The 25,654-nt window shown below is 45.1% G+C and overlaps 2 protein-coding genes across 3 annotated transcripts; one reads left to right on the plus strand and one right to left on the minus strand.

Annotated features, from left to right (window-relative positions):
- The first annotated feature begins 194 nt into the window (after window positions 1–194).
- Window positions 195–5,263, plus strand: dnttip2 (deoxynucleotidyltransferase, terminal, interacting protein 2). Its single transcript, XM_060067423.1, has 7 exons — window positions 195–347; window positions 701–2,667; window positions 3,057–3,195; window positions 3,464–3,559; window positions 3,848–4,012; window positions 4,445–4,554; window positions 4,828–5,263. The coding sequence occupies exons 1-7, from the start codon at window positions 267–269 to the stop codon at window positions 4,931–4,933; spliced, it is 2,664 nt and encodes an 887-aa protein (XP_059923406.1). The 5' UTR covers window positions 195–266; the 3' UTR covers window positions 4,934–5,263.
- spata6 (spermatogenesis associated 6) lies at window positions 5,240–25,654 on the minus strand. Of its 2 annotated transcripts, none has more exons than XM_060067446.1 (13): window positions 25,519–25,654; window positions 24,986–25,123; window positions 24,570–24,618; window positions 24,403–24,444; window positions 24,028–24,152; window positions 23,028–23,108; window positions 19,390–19,890; window positions 17,420–17,537; window positions 17,229–17,269; window positions 16,898–17,061; window positions 6,853–6,949; window positions 6,325–6,413; window positions 5,240–5,766 (listed from the first exon to the last, which is right to left on the minus strand). In XM_060067446.1, exons 1-13 carry the CDS (start codon window positions 25,603–25,605, stop codon window positions 5,619–5,621), a joined length of 1,680 nt encoding a protein of 559 aa, XP_059923429.1. In that variant the 5' UTR covers window positions 25,606–25,654; the 3' UTR covers window positions 5,240–5,618. The 2 variants fall into 2 exon arrangements, with proteins under 2 accessions (XP_059923429.1, XP_059923428.1); XM_060067445.1 differs by having other exon boundaries at window positions 17,229–17,281.

Raw genomic sequence — 25,654 nt, forward strand, 5'->3', positions numbered from 1 at the left:
CTGTGGTGTGAAGTTCAAAGGCTATGTCTTTATTTCGATTGCATGTGGAAAGTCGTTTAACCTGAAATAGATCCACAAACTAAATAACTGATGTACTAGTTGGAGTCAAGCATTTAACACCATATATTAAGTAGCTAAATTAATAACATAAGAAACATTAACGCTAGGTAGCGAAACAAGTGCTGGCCATTATTAAGAATTGAACCATTCTGCACACAGTAGATCCACCACATGGCCGGAAGTCGGAGAAATATCGTCATAGCAAGATGGTGGCCACCAGGAGAGGAGTACTCGTGTGCTCCCCAGTTAAAACAAAAACAAATTCCGATGAATCTCCTGATGTTCCGGTAAGTTAAAGCGATAAATCATGCATTGTGACAAATGTAAACGAACCTGATCAATAAATCGCCAGTAGTCGTAGTAGAGTACAACATGTGATTTCGCGTGACACTGTTGGTGTTCACGTGGCTGTGAAGTCTAGCCAGAGTGCTGGCTGAAGTCAAGTCTTTTGATAGTTTGTAAACAGTTGGGTGTTTTAAATACATATTGAAAAAACAAAAGGACCAAATACAAAGCATTATGGTGTGTGGAATTTTAACAATGCTTGTGGAATCCTATCTAAAATATAATCTAATATAAAACATAGGTCTATACACGATTTCAGCGTACTTTTTCCTTTCCTAAACATTTTGTCCTGCAGGCCACCCCATCCACCGCCCACAGAACAAGACGTGCAGCGAAACAATCGCAAAACTCGGAGGAAGAATCCAGAAACCAGCCCCGGGAGAGCTCCGTAGAGTCCATCCCGTCTTCACAGAACAGACGGCCGGTCAGAAGATGCACGAAGCATTCCCGGCTTCACAGTCCGCCGCAGCCCTCCACCCCAGCAGACTCCGACATGGAGTCCGGCTGCTCTGCCCTGTCCGACAGCGAGCCTCAACCCCACAGCACCAAGAAGATGGACGGGAAGGCCCAGCCACCCCGCACCACTAGCCAGGAGGGCGAGGCGGGCTCCGAGGCGGAGTCGTGCTCGTCGCCGCCGTCCGAAAAGCGGCGCGCACGCCGGAGTATTCGAGCGAGGAAAACCCCGGAAAAGCCCTGCACGTCCCAGAGTGACCTAGGGGAGCAGGAGGCCAGCGCCCAGAGGGCCACCCGGAGCACCCGAAGGAGCACCCGCACCAGGGCGTCGGCGAAGACACCGGGGGAATACAGCGAACTCTCGGACGCCGACAGCTGCGCGTCCGGCTTCGCCGAAGGACCGCCGTCCACCGTCCGAGCGACCCGTTCGGCCCGGCGCGCGCCCCTCAGCCAACCCATCCCCCTCCACCTGGACGCGGCCTCGGAGGGCTCGCAGTCCCCCGCCCGCCCCGCCAGGGGTAGACCCCGAGCCGCCAGGGGGTATGCGGCCTCCGACCTGTCCTGCGACTCCGAGGGGTTAGAGTCCGGGCCGAGCACGCCGTCGCGCCGGAGCACCCGCGCCGGCTCCCGGTCCGCCGCCACCGCCACCGACTCTGACTCGGAGGTCCTCCAGGCGACCCTGGTCCAGAGCAGAGAGGCCAGGCTCTCTGTGGTCCTGGAGAGGGTTGTGGCGGAGGAGCCCGGCGAGGGCCCGCTGAGCGAGTCCACGCTAGAGGACACGGTGGTGGAGGATAAGACGGTCACCTTGGGCGACGACGAGGAGCTGGAGCTGGGGGAGGAGGACGCGACGAATGCCGACGTCAAGTCCGTCTGCGACGCGCCAGAGGGGGCAGAGACGATCCGGGTCGGACAGGAGGGCAGCGTGGCGGTGTCTGTGGCGCCCGGCGACAGCGCGATGGAGGACGCCGCCGAGGCACCGCCGCCGACGGAGGGCATCGAGGGGGGGGTCTCCGGCGAGAACGAGGACGTGACGTCCTCGGCAGGCGGTGAGGTGACCGCCGATGACCAGCAGAGGGAGGAAGAGCCGCCAACGACCCAGGAAGCGACGCCAACGACCCAGGAAGAGACGCCAACGACCCAGGAAGCGACGCCAACGACCCAGGAAGAGCTGCCAACGACCCAGGAAGCGACGCCAACGACCCAGGAAGAGCTTCCACAGGAACAGGAAGTGCCACCGTCGGTGCAGGGGGAGGCGGAGGCGGCCTCAGAACCAATAGAAATAGAGGACATGGAGGTGGACGCCTCAGACAAAGAAGCCCGGCAGCAAGGAGGCTCGGACCGGGCGATCGTGCCGGAAGCCGAGCCAGCCGAAGACCCGCCCATTCAAGTGACCAGCAGCCAGGAACCCAAGGTCAAAGTGGAGCCCTTCCCGGAGCCCGCCCCCCAGCGCCCCGATGTGGTGGTCCGACAAAAGACGGCGGTCATCAGCCTGCTGGACAGCAGTGAAGAAGAGGAGGATGATGAAGTGGTAGGCGATGACTGCGTGATTCAGGAGGAGGAGGAGGACGACGACGACGACAACGTGGAAATTGTGGAGCCGGCGGGTCCTTCAGCGCTTCCCGACGCCACGGGGGCCGGCGGTCTGTTCATGATTGACACGCGGCCCGGGCAGGAGGCGGACCTGCAGTACCTCAAGGAGGGAGGGGAGGAAGAGGACGAGGACGAGGAGGAGGACTTTGTGGACGAAGAGGGGGAGGACGACGACGACGAATACAACCGAATGCTCTTCTATAATAGGAATCCTCAGACGTAAGTCGTATGAAATGTAAGGTGTATGGCTCACGGCGTGGTGTCTGGACACACCGCAGTCGGTGATGACCTGCATGCATATCGGCAAGAAATGCACCGACATCCATAGCTTGTAGTCAATTTGAGTCATTTTTTTGTCATTTTGTGGGGGTCCAAATGTTAAACACTGATAAAGCTTTGATTGTGGCTGGCCAATGCAGCCCAGAGACTTGTAAATGCTCCACCTGTTGGCTTTGGCTTTTTCTGAGTCTGCACGCAGGTTTATACAAACACACACACACTATATAGCCCCACTGCACACACTCCTATCTCATGAAATGCAGAATGGAGAAATGAGTCGTGACGGCAGCGTGTGAAGTATCTTTCTCCGTTTTGTCCATTTGTTCCAGGCAGGAGTGTTCCACTCGTATTGACCCAGGCCTGAGAGTGAAGGAGTTCGGGGGATTATACATCAATTTCGATGGAAGCAAATCAAAACCTGTCTCCAACTCGCTGCAAAACCTGAAGGATCCAAAGATCCAAGATGTGGTAAATAACTTTCATTGATTCCCCCTCCCCCCCCCTCCCCCAACCATATCCTCCTCTTCCTTTTTTTGAAGGTGATCCGGGATGCAGACCGGGTAATGAATTGCGTATGCAAGAGTGTGCCACTTCAAACACCCCCCCCCCCCCTCCCCCCCTAGAGAAATGGCGTTTCTTCACGGTGTGACTCAAATCCGGTTTGACATTGGCCGTGTATCCTCGCGCGCCGCCGTTTGTGCTGAGTTTACCCTGCCTCCTCTCCCTCCGTCCCCAGGCGATGAAGAACAGCGTGTTGGGCCCCGAGTTTGAGAAGCAGAGCGCGGCGCCGGCCTACAACGAAGCCAAGCGGAGCTTGAAACTCAAACGCAAAGTAAGATGGCCGTGTGTTGTTTGAAAAGCTTGGGGTTGTCAAACGCCGTTGACAAACGCAGCGGTGACACTGCGCATTACCATTCAGCCGGCGGGCTCGATATTCGGTCTGGTGTTGTGAGGCCACTTAGTGTTTTGTTGTACCGGGGTTTTAAACCCCGTGGCGGTCGCCCTTGAGCAGGATCTGTAACCCCCCCCCCCCACCTGCGCTATCGACTCGTATCTGCATTCGGCGCGGGCCGCCATATGGGCGTGTGTCTCACCGGCTACCTGCCCCGTCCTGTCACAGGAGGAGCGCGACAAGTCGACCGGCGACGGTTGGTTCAACATGAAGGCCCCCGAGCTCACGCCGGAGCTCAAGGCCGACCTCAAGGTCATCAAGATGAGGGGCGCCCTGGACCCCAAGCGCTTCTACAAGAAGAGCGACCGCGACGGCCTGCCCAAGTTCTTCCAGGTGAGTGGCGCCCGTCCTATGACGGTGACATGACTCACTCCGATACCAGTGTCGGAAATCGGCAAAAAAAGTACACAAATCTATGCCGATCCAATACCATCACGTGACAAGCTCATCAGCTTAATTACAAGAACACAAATCTATTATTATAATGATGGATTACAAATGTAAATGATCTAGAAAAGAAATGTGTCGACAGTAAGTGAAGCGTCGATACACATTTCAGTCATCGTCAGAGAACCCTTCAATCAGAACAAGTGCTCTTAGTAGTTGCATTCCTTGATGCTGTATATACTCTGTATCGGCCCATACTCAAGATCAGGAATGGGTTTCGGGAAGGAAAAATTGTATCGGAATATCGTACACGCATCCCTGTCACCGTGCTCCTCAGTTTTTGTTTGAGTGAACGAGTTTGAACTTGTGTTATGGTAGGTCGCTACCGTGATGGACAGCCACGTGGACTTCTTTCATTCCCGGCTTCCGAAGAAGGATCGGAAGAGGACCATGGCGGAGGAGTTGATGGCCGACTCAGAGTTCAGACGGTAGGCTTATTATCCGAGGAACACTGATTTATACCAAGTTGAACCCTATTCATGGCCACGCCTGTCCTGTTGTCCAACTCCATACATGTTTCTATAATGTAATATGCAACATTTCATTTTGGAATACCTGGTGATTTCAGAGGCATTTAAACGTTTTATATTGTGCCGATAAAGACCATGTGTCCCTGAGAAAGACGCCCGGCCTGTTCTGCTCATGCAGTCTACTCCTCTTTTAGCTTGTTCTAAAGATAGTCTGTTTCTCTCCATCCCCAGGAAAAACAAGAAGAAGTACCTGGAGATCATGGCAGAAAAGACTGCGGCTGCTGCCGGCCGCTCTAAAAAGAAGAGGTTTAGTCAGAAGAAACCAGCAGCGGTCTGAGCGGGTCCAGGCATTCAGATCATAGTTATCTCACGCCTTCATTCATAATGTAAACCAGACTCCCAAAGAGAGGCCTAGCCATAAGCCTTCTGGGTCCTATATAATATAAAGAGTGTTTAGCATCAAGAATATGATACATGCTTCCAGGATTGAATAATTGCTAACATGTGTATTAAGTACACAGGTTTACTAAGTTGAGTGCATTTTTTATTAATGAATAAAAATATGTACACTCATATGATTATTCAATGGAAACGATTGTACTGTATTAACTGGATGTTTGGCCACCAATAATCAATCTTGCAATAAAGTTTTTAGGTGTGCATTTTTTATTGTCTGCTATGATTTGGCCTATTATACATGTAATTCAGAGGTTTTCAAAGACATGGTCCTGTAAAAATGTTTTAATATCAGCTCGAACACAATTGCACAATCAATACAAAAAACAATGTTGAGCCCCTAATACTTAAAGGTGTTACATGAGATAAATGCTGTTAAAGTGTCGTATTTCTTTACAATTAGTTTGTAACTAATGAGATGGGGATGAAAGCTGCGTTTTCCACCACAAACCTACTGGACCGAAAGTGACTTGATGCAGGCGTAGTGGAAACGTTTATTGCTCCATCGCCATCCCTTCTTCTGTCGAAACCGGGATGTTCCATGAGCCGGCGGTGGTCGGGGTCCGTCAGTCGTCCTGGGTGGCCTTCTGGTACATACTCTGGTAGATCTTGCCGAGGCTTTCCTCGAAGGCCAGTCTGTGAGGCCGGGGGAAGACGTCTCGGGACCCCTGTTTGCTGCCGTAGAGCCCCCCAGCCCATCCTCCTGGACTATCGCTACAGAGGCAGAGATTAAATACTCAAATCATAGCTCCTATATCCCCCCGACAGACCCTTTAACGATATTGGGCTATGAATCACTTAATTCATATCTGAAATATGTCAGGTGTGCCAATGGCAGCAAGAATGACTTAAAATGAGCACTTTTCTATCAATATAATTCCTGTGCCATTATCGACCGGGTGGTGAAGACAGAGGAAACGGGGTGGAGAAGAGAAGGAATGACATGTAACATAGGACATGTGGGAATCAAACCGTAGTCGCTACAAGGTGTATTGCCTTCCTACCAATGTGCAAGTATAGCGCTATTCTAACCAGTTGCCAATCGAAACGCATTACAATGAATGCCTTCACAATCACCCTGTCCAGTCGCACACTGACGTCGAGGTCAACCATGCAAGAAAACAGCCCTTTATATCGTCTGAGCAAGGTTACAAGACAAACCGGCTCTACCACCTGAGCTCCTGAAACCATGAAGGAATATGAAAAGTGTGTGTTGTACTTTGTTAAGGAGGCAAACAGAGTGGAGGGGGAGCAGCGCTGTGGGTCTTCTACCTGTCCCGTGGTACCGGGGGGCCACAGTCAGCTCCACCACAGAAACCCCTGCTCCTCTCTTGCCTCTCCTCCTTCTCCTCCTCCTCCGTCTGCAGTCACAAGACAACCAACAGCTCGACAAACACTCGAGAGGAACAGTCGCCCACCATGACGATGTCAACAGACGAGGGCTTCTGTGTATAGATGTTAGACTTAGACTTATAGACTTATTACATATGACGAACCCAACCCTCATATGTTTAAGTTTGGGACTTGACAATTATTCATCCGGTGTTTAAAGGTGGGAGTCTAAATAAGGGGTGGGCTTTCTGAATACCAATAAGACAAAGTTCTTTGCATCACTGTTGCAGCTTTCTGATGCTTCTTTCGTTCCAAGTTCAGCAGAGAAATAACTGGGAAAATGCTTCTCTTACAACTAAATACAACTTCAGACCTTATAATCATGGATTATTAGTATCTACCGAGTGTACTGCTGGTGCTACGGCGCTCTGACCACAGTCAAAGGTCAAGGGGTCACAGGTCACTCACAAGGCGTTTGGGACTTGCTCCGTGGGTCTGTAGAATCCTCTGGACCCGGCTGTGGATCTGCTCCCACTGCGATGGGCCGGAGGGACTGCAGTGCAACCTGTGAGAGACAATTGGAAACTTTTTACTAAACTTTTCCTTGTCACTATTTTGTCATTTTAGCAGACCCCCCATCCGAAGCGACTTCAGGGAATTCAGACGTCGTAAATAGGGCTGGCTATCGTGGCCAACTTCCTAAATCGATCCGATTTCGATTCATAAGGTTCTGAATGGATTAATCACGATTCGATTCGATTTATTCTGCTCTTAAATAATGAAAATGGCTCAACTGTGTTACAAAATACAAATGTACTTTATTTTTTCTCTACACCTTAAAACAACAGGCTTTAAGTGCAAACTTGTAAATTGGACAGTTTAAACTTGAGCTGTAAACAAAACTGTCTCAAATGTCTTCAAAAGTGCAATTTTGAAATTAGAAAGGAATTGCAAGTGAAAGCAGGGACGCGGGAAGTCAGTCCGAGGGGTGGGTGCTGAGAGAGAATCTATATAATGACGTCATAATAAATGCTGCGCAACATCCATTGTTTACAGAGACGAGATGACGGGTGACGTGTGTAAAAAGAGTTCTGTTAACTAGCCAGTGTTATTCAGTGGCTAGTTATCATACATAAGGGGTAAGACTGCTGTTTTCTATTGGTCGTCATGAAAAAAAACATAAGGGGTAACACTGTTGTTTTTTATTGGTCGTCATGAAAAAAAAAAAAAGGGGTAACACTGTTGTTTTTTATTGGTCGTCATGAAAAAAATACATAATGGGTAACACTGTCGTTTTTTATTGGTCGTCATGAAAAAAAACATAAGGGGTAACACTGTCGTATTTTATTGGTCGTCATGAAAAAATAAATAAGGGGTAACACTGTTGTTTTTTATTGGTCGTCATGAAAAAAATACATAAGGGGTAACACTGTCGTTTTTTATTGGTCGTCATGAAAAAAAAAATAAGGGGTAACACTGTTGTTTTTTATTGATCGTCATGAAAAAAAACATAAGTGGTAACACTGTTGTTTTTTATTGGTCGTCATGAAAAAAAACGTAAGGGGTAACACTGTTGTTTTTTATTGGTCGTCATGAAAAAAATACATAAGGGGTAACACTGTCGTTTTTTATTGGTCGTCATGAAAAAAAAAATAAGGGGTAACACTGTTGTTTTTTATTGGTCGTCATGAAAAAAAACATAAGGGAAATAATAGAAATACACACATACATTTTAATGTCATGTATATCCTCTTTGTTGACGATTGATTATTGAGTATTGTCATCGCCTCAGTGGTGCAGTGGAGTTTACACTGCCTAACCCCCTGGCGACCGGGGTTCAAATCCGGTTGATGTCATCTGTAAAAACCATAAGGGGTATCACTTTTCCTTTTTTTATTGGTCGTCATGAAAAAAAACATAAGGGGTAACACTGTTGTTTTTTATTGGTCGTCGTGAAAAAAAACATAAGGGGTGACACTGTTGTTTTTTATTGGTCGTCGTGAAAAAAAACATAAGTGGTAACACTGTTGTTTTTTATTGGTCGTCATGAAAAAAAACATAAGGGGTGACACTGTTGTTTGTTATGGGTCGTCATGAAAAAAAACATAAGGGGTGACACTGTTGTTTTTTATTGGTCGTCATGAAAAAAAAACATAAGGGGTAACACTGTCGTTTTTTATTGGTCGTCATGAAAAAAAACATAAGGGGTGACACTGTTGTTTTTTATTGGTCGTCATGAAAAAAAACATAAGGGATAACACTGTTGTCTTTGTCAAATATTTTATAAGGGGTAACACTGTCGTTTTTTATTGGTCGTCATGAAAAAAAACATAAGGGAAAAAAAAGAAATACACACATACATTTTAATGTCATGTATATCCTCTTAATTGACGATTGATTATTCAGTATTGTCATCGCCTCAGTGGTGCAGTGGAGTTTACACTGCCTAACCCCCTGGTGACCGGGGTTCAAATCCGGTTGATGTCATCTGTAAAAACCATAAGGGGTATCACTTTTCCTTTTTTTATTGGTCGTCATGAAAAAAAACATAAGGGGTAACACTGTTGTTTTCTTATTGGTCGTCATGAAAAAAAACATAAGGGGTGACACTGTTGTTTTTTTTATTGGTCGTCATAAAAAAAAACATAAGGGGTAACACTGTTGTTTTTTATTGGTCGTCATGAAAAAAAACATAAGGGGTAACACTGTTGTTTTTTATTGGTCGTCATGAAAAAAAACATAAGGGGTGACACTGTTGTTTTTTATTGGTCGTCATGAAAAAAAACATAAGGGGTGACACTGTTGTTTGTTATGGGTCGTCATGAAAAAAAACATAAGGGGTGACACTGTTGTTTTTTATTGGTCGTCATGAAAAAAACCATAAGTGGTAACACTGTTGTTTTTTATTGGTCGTCATGAAAAAAACATAAGGGGTAACACTGTTGTTTTCTTATTGGTCGTCATGAAAAAAAACATCAGTGGTAACACTGTTGTTTTTTATTGGTTGTCATGAAAAAAAACATAAGGGGTAACACTGTTGTTTTTTATTGGTCGTCATGAAAAAAAACATAAGGGGTAACACTGTTGTTTTTTATTGGTCGTCATGAAAAAAATACATAAGGGGTAACACTGTCGTTTTTTATTGGTCGTCATGAAAAAAAAAATAAGGGGTAACACTGTTGTTTTTTATTGGTCGTCATGAAAAAAAACATAAGGGAAATAATAGAAATACACACATACATTTTAATGTCATGTATATCCTCTTTGTTGACGATTGATTATTGAGTATTGTCATCGCCTCAGTGGTGCAGTGGAGTTTACACTGCCTAACCCCCTGGCGACCGGGGTTCAAATCCGGTTGATGTCATCTGTAAAAACCATAAGGGGTATCACTTTTCCTTTTTTTATTGGTCGTCATGAAAAAAAACATAAGGGGTAACACTGTTGTTTTTTATTGGTCGTCATGAAAAAAAACATAAGGGGTGACACTGTTGTTTTTTATTGGTCGTCGTGAAAAAAAACATAAGTGGTAACACTGTTGTTTTTTATTGGTCGTCATGAAAAAAAACATAAGGGGTGACACTGTTGTTTGTTATGGGTCGTCATGAAAAAAAACATAAGGGGTGACACTGTTGTTTTTTATTGGTCGTCATGAAAAAAAAACATAAGGGGTAACACTGTCGTTTTTTATTGGTCGTCATGAAAAAAAACATAAGGGGTGACACTGTTGTTTTTTATTGGTCGTCATGAAAAAAAACATAAGGGATAACACTGTTGTCTTTGTCAAATATTTTATAAGGGGTAACACTGTCGTTTTTTATTGGTCGTCATGAAAAAAAACATAAGGGAAAAAAAAGAAATACACACATACATTTTAATGTCATGTATATCCTCTTAATTGACGATTGATTATTCAGTATTGTCATCGCCTCAGTGGTGCAGTGGAGTTTACACTGCCTAACCCCCTGGTGACCGGGGTTCAAATCCGGTTGATGTCATCTGTAAAAACCATAAGGGGTATCACTTTTCCTTTTTTTATTGGTCGTCATGAAAAAAAACATAAGGGGTAACACTGTTGTTTTCTTATTGGTCGTCATGAAAAAAAACATAAGGGGTGACACTGTTGTTTTTTTTATTGGTCGTCATAAAAAAAAACATAAGGGGTAACACTGTTGTTTTTTATTGGTCGTCATGAAAAAAAACATAAGGGGTAACACTGTTGTTTTTTATTGGTCGTCATGAAAAATAACATAAGGGGTGACACTGTTGTTTTTTATTGGTCGTCATGAAAAAAAACATAAGGGGTAACACTGTTGTTTTTTATTGGTCGTCATGAAAAAAAACATAAGGGGTGACACTGTTGTTTGTTATGGGTCGTCATGAAAAAAAACATAAGGGGTGACACTGTTGTTTTTTATTGGTCGTCATGAAAAAAATACATAAGGGGTAACACTGTCGTTTTTTATTGGTCGTCCTTAATGAAAAAAAAACAAGGGGTAACACTGTCGTATTTTATTGGTCGTCATGAAAAAAAAACATAAGGGGTAACACTGTTGTTTTCTTATTGGTCGTCATGAAAAAAAACATAAGTGGTAACACTGTTGTTTTTTATTGGTCGTCATTAAAAAAAACATAAGGGGGGTAACACTATTGTTTTTTTTGGTCCTCATGAAAAAAAACATAAGGGGTAACACTGTTGTTTTTTATTGGTCGTCATGAAAAAGAAAATAAGGGGGGTAACAATGTTGTTTTTTATTGGTCGTCATGAAAAAAACATAAGGGGTAACACTGTTGTTTTCTTATTGGTCGTCATGAAAAAAAACATCAGTGGTAACACTGTTGTTTTTTATTGGTTGTCATGAAAAAAAACATAAGGGGTAACACTGTTGTTTTTTATTGGTCGTCATGAAAAAAAACATAAGGGGTAACACTGTTGTTTTTCATTGGTCGTCATGAAAAAAAACATAAGTGGTAACACTGTTGTTTTTTATTGGTCGTCATGAAAAAAAACATAAGGGAAATAATAGAAATACACACATACATTTTAATGTCATGTATATCCTCTTGTTGACGATTGATTATTCAGTATTGTCATCGCCTCAGTGGTGCAGTGGAGTTTACACTGCCTAACCCCCTGGTGACCGGGGTTCAAATCCGGTTGATGTCATCTGTAAAAACCATAAGGGGTATCACATTTCCTTTTTTTATTGGTCGTCATGAAAAAAAACATAAGGGGTAACACTGTTGTTTTCTTATTGGTCGTCATGAAAAAAAACATAAGGGGTGACACTGTTGTTTTTTTTATTGGTCGTCATAAAAAAAAACATAAGGGGTAACACTGTTGTTTTTTATTGGTCGTCATGAAAAAAAACATAAGGGGTAACACTGTTGTTTTTTATTGGTCGTCATGAAAAAAAACATAAGGGGTGACACTGTTGTTTTTTATTGGTCGTCATGAAAAAAAACATAAGGGGTAACACTGTTGTTTTTTATTGGTCGTCATGAAAAAAAACAGAAGGGGTGACACTGTTGTTTGTTATGGGTCGTCATGAAAAAAAACATAAGGGGTGACACTGTTGTTTTTTATTGGTCGTCATGAAAAAAATACATAAGGGGTAACACTGTCGTTTTTTATTGGTCGTCATGAAAAAAAACATAAGGGGTAACACTGTTGTTTTTCATTGGTCGTCATGAAAAAAAACATAAGGGGTGACACTGTTGTTTTTTATTGGTCGTCATGAAAAAAATACATAAGGGGTAACACTGTCGTTTTTTATTGGTCGTCATGAAAAAAAAAACAAGGGGTAACACTGTCGTATTTTATTGGTCGTCATGAAAAAAAAACATAAGGGGTAACACTGTTGTTTTCTTATTGGTCGTCATGAAAAAAAACATAAGTGGTAACACTGTTGTTTTTTATTGGTCGTCATTAAAAAAAACATAAGGGGGGTAACACTATTGTTTTTTTTGGTCCTCATGAAAAAAAACATAAGGGGTAACACTGTTGTTTTTTATTGGTCGTCATGAAAAAGAAAATAAGGGGGGTAACAATGTTGTTTTTTATTGGTCGTCATGAAAAAAAACATAAGGGGTAACACTGTTGTTTTCTTATTGGTCGTCATGAAAAAAAACATAAGGGGTAACACTGTTGTTTTTTATTGGTCGTCATGAAAAAAAACATAAGGGGTAACACTGTTGTTTTTCATTGGTCGTCATGAAAAAAAACGTAAGGGGTAACACTGTTGTTTTTCTTTGGTCGTCATGAAAAAAAACATAAGGGGTAACACTGTCATATTTCATTGGTCGTCATGAAAAAAAAACATAAGGGGTAACACTGTTGTTTTCTTATTGGTCGTCATGAAAAAAAACATAAGTGGTAACACTGTTGTTTTTTATTGGTCGTCATTAAAAAAATCATAAGGGGGGTAACACTGTTGTTTTTTTTGGTCGTCATGAAAAAAAACATAAGGGGTAACACTGTTGTTTTTCATTGGTCGTCATGGGAAAAAAACATAAGGGGTAAGTAACACTGTCGTTTTTATCAAATGAAATGTAAAAAAAATGTCGTTTTTTATCTGTCGTCATGAAAAACACATAAGGGGTCGAAATGTATAGAATAAAACATAGGGGGTAACACCAGGGACGCGGGAAGTCAGTCCAAGGGGAGGGGGTGCTGAGAGAGAGTCTATATAATGACGTCATAATAAATGCTGCGCAACATCCATTGTTTACAGATTCAGGGCTCCGCTCTGATAAACACTCTACTGGTTTGTAAAAAGAGTTCTGCCAACTAACCACTGTTATTCACAATCGTCAGCAAGTAAACAATGTGGAAATTAGAGTCAACTCGGCTGATACTGTGCTGAATTTCACACACTAACAACATGCCGACAAGCTGTTGCGGTCCGGGATTATACACAGCGTTATAACAAGGATTCAGGAGGTTATTTCTAAAGGGTTAAAAGGAAAGTGACAATAAAAGAAAGCCTTTATTTTCATCCAGAGTTACAAGTTGTCTGATTTGAGGAAAGGGACGGTTTCTCCGTCAAGTGAACCGTCCGACTTTGCTCTTTTTTTGCCAACCAGTTTACGTGCGGGATTCCAGAATCATGACAATAACATTCATCGTGTCTATTAATATGGCAGCAACATTTTACACCAGTTTTAGAATGTTCACTACAACAGATGTTGAACACCAACATGCTTATGTAAAATCAGCATAGTACCGATATTCAGCTATCGACAGTTCTGCGTTGTGTGTCATAGCCTACGTCAGCCTACTCAGACAATGTTCTAAATAAAATGAAATGATAATATCATAAATATCATACAAAGGTTGGATGTCAATAATTTTATGAAAAATCATGTTGTATGATACAATTATACAAAAAAAAAAAAGTATTGATTTGTTCAGAAAACCTTCTCACTTGCAGTCACAGCCAGAGGCCGCCAGGGGGGGGGGTGCTGCAGCACCCTAAGCACCCCCACTTCCCGCGTCCCTGAGTGAAAGTGAAGGAAAGTCGAACTACAACATTCCATCACTGCAAATTACATGAAGGCATTGCTTATTAAAGTGCAAAAATAATAATAACAAAAAAGAAATAAAAAAATCGATCACATGCCCTATGAATCGATATTGCACAATTTAAATGAAATCAATCCAAAATCGAATAAATCGATTTTTTTACCCAGCCCTAGTCTTAAATGAGCTGGTAGGGGTTAGGGTATCCGGCTCAAGGATGCAGACATCAGGTTAGGCTGTGGACATTGGGGATTGAACCCTGGACCTTTTGCCTGGGGCTCCAACATCCTAAACTCTACACTACCCTGGGAGAGAGAAAAGTGTGTAACAAGAGCAAGCTAAAGATGGTGTTTCATAGCCAAGGTCATTATGGTCTACATTCACAATAATTTGTTCCAACTGCCTGCTCAGGACTGAGATGGACGTCCGGACTGAAAAGGACAAGAAAGATTTCCCTGTCGACCTGGAATGAGCTGCCAAAATACTCCCAACTGACTGATCTCCTTCTCTCCCGTCCCGATTTCAAAAACCACCGGAAAGATTTGGAGCATCAGAAAATGATTGCCTGTCGTCTTTGCACTTGAAACTTCAATTTTCTTTTTATTATTCGGTGTATCGCTAAAACGTTGTATATTCTGGGGACATACAACGCCCCTCACTGCATTATAGCCCTTGCTGTGCTGCACCTTTTTGGAGAAATATAAAAATACATTTAAAAAAACAGGCCAACGCCCATCACACACTGAGACGCAAAGTGCCGGTTCTGTCCACTAGCCTGTGCTGTATACTAGCAAAAGACGGAGGTATCGCCGTGACAACCTGGCTCAAACCAGCCTCACCCACTTGACACATTCTTTTCTTCTTTTGTTTTTTGCACATCATGAAAACGAAACACAGTCTACCACATAAATGGCAATACTTCCTTTGACCAAAATCAATGTCGGCATCCTCACACACACACACACACACACACACACACACACACACACACACACACACACACACACACACACACACACACACACACACACACACACACACACACACACACACCAACAGAAAGAAAGAAAGCAATTTCACAATTTATAAAAAGTTTGCATTTAAACTACAGCCATGAACGCTCGGCATCAATACGTTAGAAATGAATACTGGCAGTGTGGCAATAAACTGATAAATTCCTCTATTGCTACCTTGTTTGCGTCCATTTGCCTCGGAGTGGCTTGACGCGGACCGACTGACGGACGTGCGGTGGCAAAAGGCTTTGTCGTGTTTTCCTCTGTGATTAGATAAATGTACTGTTCTATTTGCAATACTCATCGAGGACAAATCATCTCAAGGTGTGTGTGTGTGTGTGTGTGTGTGTGTGTGTGTGTGTGTGTGTGTGTGTGTGTGTGTGTGTGTGTGTGTGTGTGTGTGTGTGTGTGTGTGTGTGTGTGTGTGTGTGTGTGTGTGTGTGTGTGTGTGTGTGTGCGCGCGCGTGTGTCTGTGTGTATGTACGTACATACGTACGCGTGTACGTTTACGTGTGCGTACGTGCGCGTTGAGTGTGCGTGCGTGTTGGTGCTTCAGGGCCTCCGAGACAATAGTCGCCCTTTGGCATCCATCACTTCCTCTTCCCATCAGCGGCTCGCTGGAGAGACGTGACCCCGTCGCCTTCTGGGGGAATCTACAACAGACGGGGCACTAATCCCCCGGCCGACCGGCCTGGTCGCGTTTTCAATTGAGACAGAAGTATCATTCATTTCCCGCAATTTACTTCTCCCCCCCCTACCCCAACCCCCTACCCCTTGTTTAAAATTGTCTATTGATTTTAATGTTTACTTAAAGAGGGACAGGAAGGGGGGGGAGCCCAGAACAAACGCAACGCGGAACATGGCTGCCGTCGACGTGTTCAACTGGCAGCGGCTGCGATCGATCACAGAGTCTCTCACAATGTATTAAAGAGTGCGTCGGGTCAAACGCATCGGGTCTCGGGCTGAAACACAAATCAATACCATTTTCCTTTTTGTTCTCCCCTCCTTCTCCCCCCCCCCCCCCCCCCCTCCTTCTCTCCCTACCCTTCCCCCAGTAATGAACAAACATGACAAGGCATCAGCTCCTGTAATTTGAGAGGTGGGGGAGAATTCATCCTGCCTGTCGAGTGTGATCAAAATTAAAGATTAGTGCCATATGGGCACGCACACATGCACACAAACAAGGATATACACACACACACACACACACACACACACACACACACACACACACACACACACACACACACTCATGCAAACAGACAGACAGGTGCATGCACACAACAGACAGGGGTTTCATGAGAGAGCCGTATTTGTCAATATCGCATAATTGAAAATTCATATTGAGGTGCTGCTCTTTCTTCAACACACCGAGCCTCAGGACGTTTTGGGTAAACAAATGGTTTACACAGGGAAATCTGAACAGATTCAAAGCAAATTCTACCCGCAGAAAGGTTGTTTGCCTGGGCGAAGGCCGAACATTGGAAATTGGGTTTTAGGGCCAGAGACGCCTGTCAGTGTGGATTTCGAACACGAGAAAGAGAAATACAAATTTAATAAAGTACGCTCCTTTCTTTGGTATTCAGTGTCAACATTTTGAAAAGCTTGCATTCCCCCAAAAAACAAGACAAACATCTCTTTACGACGCCTTTACTAAGTCCTGGTTCGTCCCGTGTCTGACGCACTTCCAACTGAGGCAGTTGGCAACAAGGTATACACAGTAGTATATATATATATATATATATATATATATATATATATATATATATATATAGACTGCAGCATTTCCATTAAAAATGAAGTCAAGCAATACGCCTTAATGAACTCAATAGCCACATGACAAAAAACCCTCTTAAAACGGCTTAATGGAACAATTCCGCAGTCAATTGCTGTAAGGCTTTTTATGGCGTTAATTGGCTTATCAGCAAAAAACGAACTTTCAGAAGCGAGGAGTTTAGCTCTATTCCAGTGTCCCTACCGTTCTTGGATAGACGAGTGTCCCAGAGGCGGCGGGCTCCTGGAGGAAGAGGGCCCCGGGATGGACCACGCCTTCTCCACAGGGGTCCCTGTCTGACCCTTCTCTCCGCGACAACTCCTCTGAGCCTCAGGGGACAACCCGGTCGCCGTTGAACCTGACTGCGACTGGAGGAGGTCAGAGGTCAAATGGGGGTCGAGAGGGTCTTATGTCTGACTGAATATTTGTTTTATATAAAACAATATTTGACATGCCTCGTTCATGCATCGTCAGAGAGTTTCATCAAATGATGGCAGACATTACAGATAATAAGTATATTTAAATTTGAACTCACCTTAGCTAACTCGGGCCGGTAGCTTCCCAGCAAAGACGAATCTAGCGCAATAACTATATTTAGAAGTATGGAAGAGTATTATTTATTAACATTTCCTTCCAGAACAAACAGAAAATGGAGAAAGAAAGTTTTTCTTATTATACCTGTATGTGAGTGAGTGAGTGAGTGAGTGAGTGTGTTCGCAGGCTCACCAGGGTGATCTGCTGTGTAGCGGGCAGAGCCAAAGCGATGCAGGACGCTATCGCTAGTAGGAGAGACAGGCCGGTAGGAGGGTGACTCCGAGAAGGAAACATCGCTGTGAAACGGAACCTAGCGAGGCCATCACACACAATAGGAGACCGTCAAAATGGCTCTTCGATTTCCACCCATCCCCACACCATCGGAAGTCGAGTTGTAATCAATGCAGAAATATTACGAGGCACTGCGAGGCGGTTCTGGCAGATGGTATTTGCATCTTTCATTCTCTCTATACATAAAAACAAAATCTCTTACAGTCCCGGAAGGGCATCTTTCAACTTTACTATCGTAGAGAAATATCTAAACGATACCTTGGGCAAACAGAAAGGAATTAAGAAGCGGCGCTGCAATCTGGAATATCAATTACGGACGAAAGAAAAGAAGACCAAAACACAACAGCGAAACAAAGCTTCAGTAAGTCTTACTTACTTAGCTAAATGCAATAACAATCGCTGGGCATTAATCACGATACATCACCGCTACGGGGGAGATAGGGGCTACTTTTCTCCCTGCTCCCCCTCTATTCCTCTTTCATTTCGGCCCCGAATAGCTACCAAGCGGTCGCAGAAAAGGTTGCGAGGAAAACCCAAGACATCCCTCACTGATGCATGCCTACTAATTGCACTTTGTTTGTTGTGGTTGCTGTTGTGGTTGTAGTCAACACGATGTTATTCGGATTGGCCGTGGCAGGGTGCTGTTCGCCAGCCTCTTTACATTCCCCCCAACATGGAGTTTGTGGGGCAGACATCTGTAATGCATTCATCACGGAGGCCAGAACACTTCATTAAGTATCTTATTTGTTAATTGCAGCTTGACACTTAATTACCAGGGTTAATTGTAGCCCAGGGAGTCGCCACGGACTACCGGGGAGCGGGCCGTGTGCCTTTCGCTCTCACACGCCATTCATACGTATCACAAACAACCATCAACAAACAAGCGACAACAAACGGCTCGCTGCCTCAGCCTTTTTGCTTGACATGGCGGGGGGGGGGGGGGGAGGGGGGGGGGGGACATCACAGGGAATTTTGATCGTCATAGCGCTAGATTAGATTAGACTGCAATGTGCGTTCTGATTGAAATCCAGATGGGAGCCCAGGGAGATTTCTATAATATCCTATATCCCCCAAGGCGATGCAATCAACCGATCATTGCGCCTTCCCTTCATATGCAAATGTGTTATAGTGGAATAATGCATGTAATTAAAGCATTTGTAGTAAACACAAGGGCAGTGGTTGGACTGCTGGACTCAATCGCAACAAACGGACTCACAGCCCTGCTTTGAAGTGCTCAGTTTGATGTGGAGGGGAAAATAACAGAGTATGGTATCAGAAACATCAGAAACATCAAACACACACACACACACACACACACACACACACACACACACACACACACACACACGCACGCACAGTAAAGGACATTCACTTTTGACCGGCCTCATCAAGAAACGATTACAAATAAACCAAAACAAAGGACAACACGTTTGTTCTGTTTGTAGTGTGCAATTGTGCTGCTGACCCACAAACCCATGAAATCATTTTCACTGTATTTTAACGTGTGTATCGTACGCTTCATGCACGGCTGCCCTCGATTACTCCTCACTTTTAAACGATCAACGAAGAATACCAAATAAAGTTCAACGGGCACAAACAACGACGGCAAATCGATTCCTCCCGCCGAGGTCCGTCCATCCATCCATCAGTCTGTCTACCATTTATCTGTTTGTCTATCCATCTATCAGTCCGTTTATCCATATCCCCATCTGTCCATCCATCAATCTCTCTCTCTTTACATCCCCCATCTATCCAGCCATCCATCTATCCATCGCTGTGGTAGCGGTAGCGTTAGCATTCAGAGCTCGTGGTTGCTAGGGGACCAGGGGGGGGGGGGGGGGGGGGGGGGCGGCGAGGGGACTTCCACCCACCTGGAAGGGGGGCTGGCTCAGGGTCTGCTTCCTGAAGTGGTGGGGCCCCAGCTGGAGGTGGGCCAGCCGCGCCTGGGCGTCCTCCGAGAGCTCGCACATCCGGCGGTGGGTGTAGGGCGACAGGGCGCGTGACACAGAGGCCACCGTGGGCTGCTGGTACCGGGGGGACGCTTCGGCGTGCGGAGGCCCCCTGAGCTGACCTCGCCCCGGCCTGGTCCTCTGGGAACCTTGGAGACGGCGACGGGGGGAAACGGGTTTGGTTGGTGCTGGAAGAGGGGAGGTCCCGGGCGACTCCGTGGACACGACGGAGTCGCCCGTTTTATCCTTCTCTTTCGCTCTGTTTGAAGGACTCCGTTTCCCAGGGTCCCCTTGGGTGCGCCGCAAGGTGGCGGGAGAGCTAGGTTGGGATATGGAGCGCAGTGACGGGGACATTGTTGTGGTTTTCCTCGGGCTACGTCTGGGGCGGGCAGGAGAAGACCTCTCTGGGTGGAGGCCACACAACTGCAGAGAGAGAGAGAGAGAGAGAGAGAGAGAGAGAGAGAGAGAGAGAGAGAGAGAGAGAGAGAGAGAGAGAGAGAGAGAGAGAGAGAGAGAGAGAGAGAGAGAGAATTAACCAGGATGAAGGGTTTGATGCTGCACTTGCCCCGTGCATATGGCCACAGTGCACTGCAATGTCCTCTGGCTCTCTCTGAAAACTGCAGAGTTATGCCTTCACAGATGCTGCAGCCATCACAGCCCCCAGGTCTTTTAACGAGATATAAACCATTAAACTATTAGCTAACTCACACAGCCCATTACGCAACAACAACAACAACAACAATGCAATAGCAGCAACGGCAGCGGGAGCAGCAACCCCAGACCTTCCAGACACTGTGCCCACCTCTGCAGCATGGCACCAATAACTCCGATAGCTCCAATAACATAGTCCTCACAAGCAATATTCCCTTCCTCCCGTCGGCTAGTGGGGAGGGGGGGATAAATAAGTTAAGAAAAAATGTTAATTATGTTTGATGGCTATCTGCCGTCTAATACAATCAAGAGGCCTTACGGAGCTGTAAAACAAATATGATCTAAATGCTAATCAGGGACATTGCGGAACATTAAAACTCATTAAAAAATAAAGAAAGACACAGAACGATGGATGAATTCTGGATTGAGGTTGCCATTTCTGAGGCATTTATTTAATGGAATCAAACAGAGCAAAGATTTACCGCCAGGGTCCCTTTCCCCACCTTTCCCTTCTCCGCACGCACGCACGCACGTGCACACACACACACACACACACACACACACACACACACACACACACACACACACACACACACACACACACACACACACACACACACACACACACACACACACACACACACACACACACACAACGCTCCTCGCGTTCCAGGGCCGGGGCGCCAAGGGCTTGTCCGATGCGATTAGTCGCCGTGCCGCTGTTGTCGCTGCGGCGTGATGCAACGCTACGTCCTTGAGATGAACAAAGCCGGGCTTGCCAGAATAAGCCTTTGCAACAAAAAAAAAAGACCACAACCGAAACCGAAACCGAAAACAGCCTGTGAATGTGCATGCACGCAATCAACGACGAAGGCGTCGTTGTCGTTTCAACACGAGGGTAAATAATAGTACAAAACTAACAACAATAGAGAGAGAGTCAACAGCATGTGCATCACTCTTTATAGAGAGCGAGGCGGCCGTGCACAGGGAGAAATCAGGACTGACAGTCAGAGACGGCCTGGAATAATACTGGGAAGAGAGAGGCAGATTAGGATGGAGAGGGGGTGAGAGGGAGAGAGACAGAAAGTTTAGTTTGACAATATAAACGTATATTTACCTCTAAAGATAGAGATATCTTTTTTTGGAGGGGGGGGGGGGGGTGAAAAGGAGAAAAGTGTGCCATCTTCTAAACTACCTAAATCAGTAATGAAACAAGGCACTGGGTGCGGTTTTGGCACGCCTCGCTGTCATGGGGAAAATGCCTGCGCTTAGAAGCCATTAGTGGAAGAGAAGGGGAGAAGGGGAGAGGTTCTCCTGGCTCACAGAGACGGCTGCTCAGATCCAGACAACCCCCAGAGGGGCTCGGGGGAGAAGACCTACAATCTTCCCCGTAGCCAGAAGCATCCTTCTTAAGCAAACAGCTCCACTCAGGATTACCTTACCTTGACAATGAAGGGCTGCTTATTGGCATAACGTGCCAACTCGATCTCTTTCTTGTTTTTTTTGGTTTGAAGATAAAGTGCTTTTGCTTCCTTCTTTTCTTTGTTTGATTGACACCGAAGAAAAACCAACCATCCCATCAACTTGAGCAACGTGTTCATCTTATAATGCATCACTGCGCCACTCACACGCGCATGCACATGCACACACACACACACAAAATGAAAGCAGAGAGGGAGAGACGTCTCAGAGGGAGGGAGAAGATAGAGGAGACAAACAGGAGTGAAGAAAACACACTGAACAAAAGCGCTGCCGTGCCTTTGAAAGGTAAAATGGTGATTTTATTCAGCTAAGCACCGGTTGCCCTTTAAATCCATGAAAAAAAGTGCCCGGTGAAGGACAGACGCAGGTGAGCCAGGATGTGCTAGAGATTAACCCTCTCTCGATAGCGTATATATAAAAGCCTTGCCTTTTGCGTCCTCTGTAGCTGGGCAAGCTAGCCCAGCTACAGAGCGTTTGTAAATGGCCAGCTAGCCCAGCGGCAGAGTGTATGTTAAACAACAGCTAGCCAAGCTAAACAGTGTATATACAGTTAATGGTCAGCTAGACCAGCTGCATTGTGTATATAAAGCCTAGCTAGCCCAGCTACAGAGTGTATATGAAAGGCCAGCTAACCCAGCTACAGAGTGTATATGAAAGGCCAGCTAGCCCAGCTACAGAGTGTATATGAAAGGCCAGCTAGCCCAGCTTCAGAGCGTATATTAAAGGCATGCTAGCGAGAGAACCAGGGAGGCTTTGCTATCAGCAGCACAGATCCGTCCCACTGTAATTACACTCACAAGGAGACCGCGCATACCCTTGAAACACTAGATGGACCGATGGATAGACAGCGATGCAGAAAGACGGACAGACAGAGGATAGAGAGAGATAAAGACAGAAATACACAGAAATACATGGACAACGGCCAGAGAGAGATACAGGCAGACAGAGATACAGAGCGAAAGACTGATATAAAGATTGACGGCAGAGGCCATGGCAACAATATTAGGGAGATAGGTAGGTAGGCAGATAGGTAGGAATACAGGTATATTTGATGGGACGAATAAAGGGGAGATTGATGCTACTCTTTAAAAACATGTCGGAAACTATCCGTAAAAGCGCGAATGATCTGTCACAGTGCGAACGGCGTAAGACTTTCAGAATCATAATGAGCGAGCCGATATCAAACCTACATGTTTGAGTGCGATAGTACCAGAAACGATGTTGGATTAAACATCTCTGCGAGCACATTTTATATACTAATTGCTTTCAAATTTGGTAGGTGGACTTTAACGTGCACATGCATACAATCAAAAGGAGCAGAAAGCCCTCCTGTTTCAAAATGACGATGTGTGTGCGTGTGCGTGGACCTCTCTCTGTGACGTGATTGGAGGAAAAGCCCGCAGAGACGACAGCGAACAGCGTCTTACAGGTGTGGCGGGCTGGCTGTCCGCTCCATCCATCTCCTCGATGACAGCGGTGGTGGCGAACTCCACTATGGGGGCGATTCCCTGGGGAAGGAAGGGGGGGGGAGGGGGGGCGGGGGCGACAATGGGGGGCAGGGGGTGTACATGCGGAGTGTGTTGCGTTAACAGGCGGAGGCAAGACCAAAGCACCAGATAACCACTGCACTCACAGCTCACAACAACAATTTACAGACACAAATGTATCCCCATCTACGCTTCACTCAAGAGGAGGCAAATTGGAGAAGAAGAACCCCCCCCCCCCCCCCCCCCCTAAAAAAAAGTCTAGTAGGATGTTTAAACAATGTGGCGATTTGCTGAGAGACATTTTAAATTGCGGTGTGTTGAGCAAACAAATTGAAATCAGATGGTGAAGAGAGGGGGTGTTTACGGTCATTAAAATGACACCAATGCTCTGGGGGAGAAAGAGAAGAGTACGGAAAACAAACAACAAAGGGATGGCGGATGGCCAGGAAAGGAATAAAGATATATGTATATACATATATATATATATATATATATATATATATATTAGTGCTGTCAGTTAAACGCGTTATTAACGGCGTTAACGCAAACCAATTTTAACGGCGTTAATCTTTTTATCGCGCGATTAACGTAATTCTTTTTTTATTCATTTGGCTCAAAACAAAGAAGCAGTAGCCTGACTGCTATGTTCAAGGCAGTATGTTTGTATGTTTAATATCGTTTAATTGCACGATAGGCTTTTTTTTTTGTATCGTCCTGTTTTGATCAGTATATGCCAATGTTGTTATCAATAAAAAAACATTTGCACAAGGCAAGCCGATGCACTTCACCATGTTGATAAGAGCATTTAAATGAGAACAATTAATGGGACAAAGAAATCAAGGGATATTTAGCATAGAAAAAACATTTGTGATTAATCGCGATTAATCGCGATTAATTATTTTAATCGCTTGACAGCACTAATATATATATATATACATACAGGGAACGAAGAGCTCTTCCTCATCAAGATCTGTCTCTCAGGGGCCTCCTCGCTGGCCGTCAGCCGGGGCCCCGGGAAGACAAAGTCTCGGGTGCCCTCCTCCACCATGGCCAAGATTTCACCCTCTAAGACACACACACACACACACACACACACACACACACACACACACACACACACACACACACACACACACACACACACACACACACACACACACACACACACACACACACACACACAGTGAAGGGCAAGCAGGACAAATACCAGTCCTCACACATATATTCCGTAGATAAAAAAGGTGAGAAGCAGTGTGTGTTTGCCTGGGTGAAACCAGGAGCACAGCAGGGCCATGTGGTGTCATCACAGTCCTACCTGGAGGGACCGTCTGAATCAGCTCCAAAGTCGAGGTGTCAGCTGAAAAATAAATAATAGGGAAAGCCAAGCTAATTGTCTATAAGCTGGACCCTTAGTCAGAACTGCGGTTAACAGGCCAATATGCTAATAGGGCAAATGCTTCAGGACTAAAGGAGCCCACTTACATTCCAGTTGTTCCGAAACATCAGCCGGGTCAACCACACCGGGGAAAGTCTGAATCCATAGAGAGAGAGGAATTTAGACAGCAAAACCCTGCTACAGATAGATTGGAAAAAAGTCATGCCAAAAGTCTAGCTGACAGACAGAAAATAGAGAGATGACAGTCTTGGGTTTGTTTGTTTCAAGACTGGGGTGGTAATGAAAGTGTAACAAGCATTTATTAATAGCAATCCTAAAACATAATACATGTATCTTTTTATGTTCTAGTTTGCCCCTGCAGGAAAAATCCCCCAAAAAGGTGTACGATCCAGATTATTAACGTGAATACACACCATTCAATGAATCAGAACTCCTAAACAAACCCTTGCAGCTGGCGTCCCCGGTCACAGATTTGCTCAGTGATAAGATGCTTGGTCCTCACCCTGACAAAGACCATCTTGTGGTTGAAGAGCAGAGGGAAGATAGCAGGCATGCAGTGGGTCTTCCTGTATTGACCCATGACACACACGCTGAGGTAGATATCTTCTGATCGGGTCAACAACGCCCCAGGGCAGGTGATCTACACACAAACCAAGAGTAGGGATGGTTGGCAAAGTGAAGTGCCTTAATTGAGCAAGATACTATCCCCCTACTCTTACCTGCTCCTTATTGACATGTGTCTGAATTAACTTTAAATTCCTTTGGATAAAAGTATTTAGCGAATAGCAGTGAACATTTTCCCTGTACTTCTATCTGCCTTCAATACAAATATTTGGATACATTTTTTTGGTAAAAAAGCAAGATCTAAAGTCAAAAGATTGACGAAAGAGCTGGCATTTTAAACAGCAACGAGGAAAAGGACCAAGACGCGTCTCTAATCGCTGAAATCCGACAGTAAGTTCCCTGGTTACGAATGATTTCCTTCTGATTCGTGCAGCAAACGAACTACTGAATAAAGACCATAACAGCACTTACAGAATGTATGTCCAAGTAAACGGTGCATTTTAGAATTTTCTGGTACGATTTGCTGGAGGACAACTTCACTGGAGTAGGTTCCTTCATTTTCAAAGTTTGTTGTCATGGCTTCCAAACAGGAAGACAGAACGGAAGT

This window comes from Gadus macrocephalus, chromosome 12, assembly GCF_031168955.1.
Source record: "Gadus macrocephalus chromosome 12, ASM3116895v1".
NCBI lineage: Eukaryota > Metazoa > Chordata > Actinopteri > Gadiformes > Gadidae > Gadus > Gadus macrocephalus.

Excerpts from the sequence above, each read along its gene's own strand:
- dnttip2 (XM_060067423.1), top strand. The coding sequence starts at position 267 with ATGGTGGCCACCAGGAGAGGAGTACTCGTGTGCTCCCCAGTTAAAACA. Across the intron at positions 3,196-3,463 it reads ATCCAAAGATCCAAGATGTG|GCGATGAAGAACAGCGTGTT; the intron begins GTAAATAACTTT and ends CTCCGTCCCCAG. Across the intron at positions 4,013-4,444 it reads GCCTGCCCAAGTTCTTCCAG|GTCGCTACCGTGATGGACAG; the intron begins GTGAGTGGCGCC and ends GTGTTATGGTAG.
- spata6 (XM_060067445.1), bottom strand. The coding sequence starts at position 25,605 with ATGAAGGAACCTACTCCAGTGAAGTTGTCCTCCAGCAAATCGTACCAG. Across the intron at positions 24,153-24,402 it reads GATTCAGACGGTCCCTCCAG|AGGGTGAAATCTTGGCCATG; the intron begins GTAGGACTGTGA and ends TGTGTGTCTTAG. Across the intron at positions 5,767-6,324 it reads CCCCCGGTACCACGGGACAG|CGATAGTCCAGGAGGATGGG; the intron begins GTAGAAGACCCA and ends CTGCCTCTGTAG.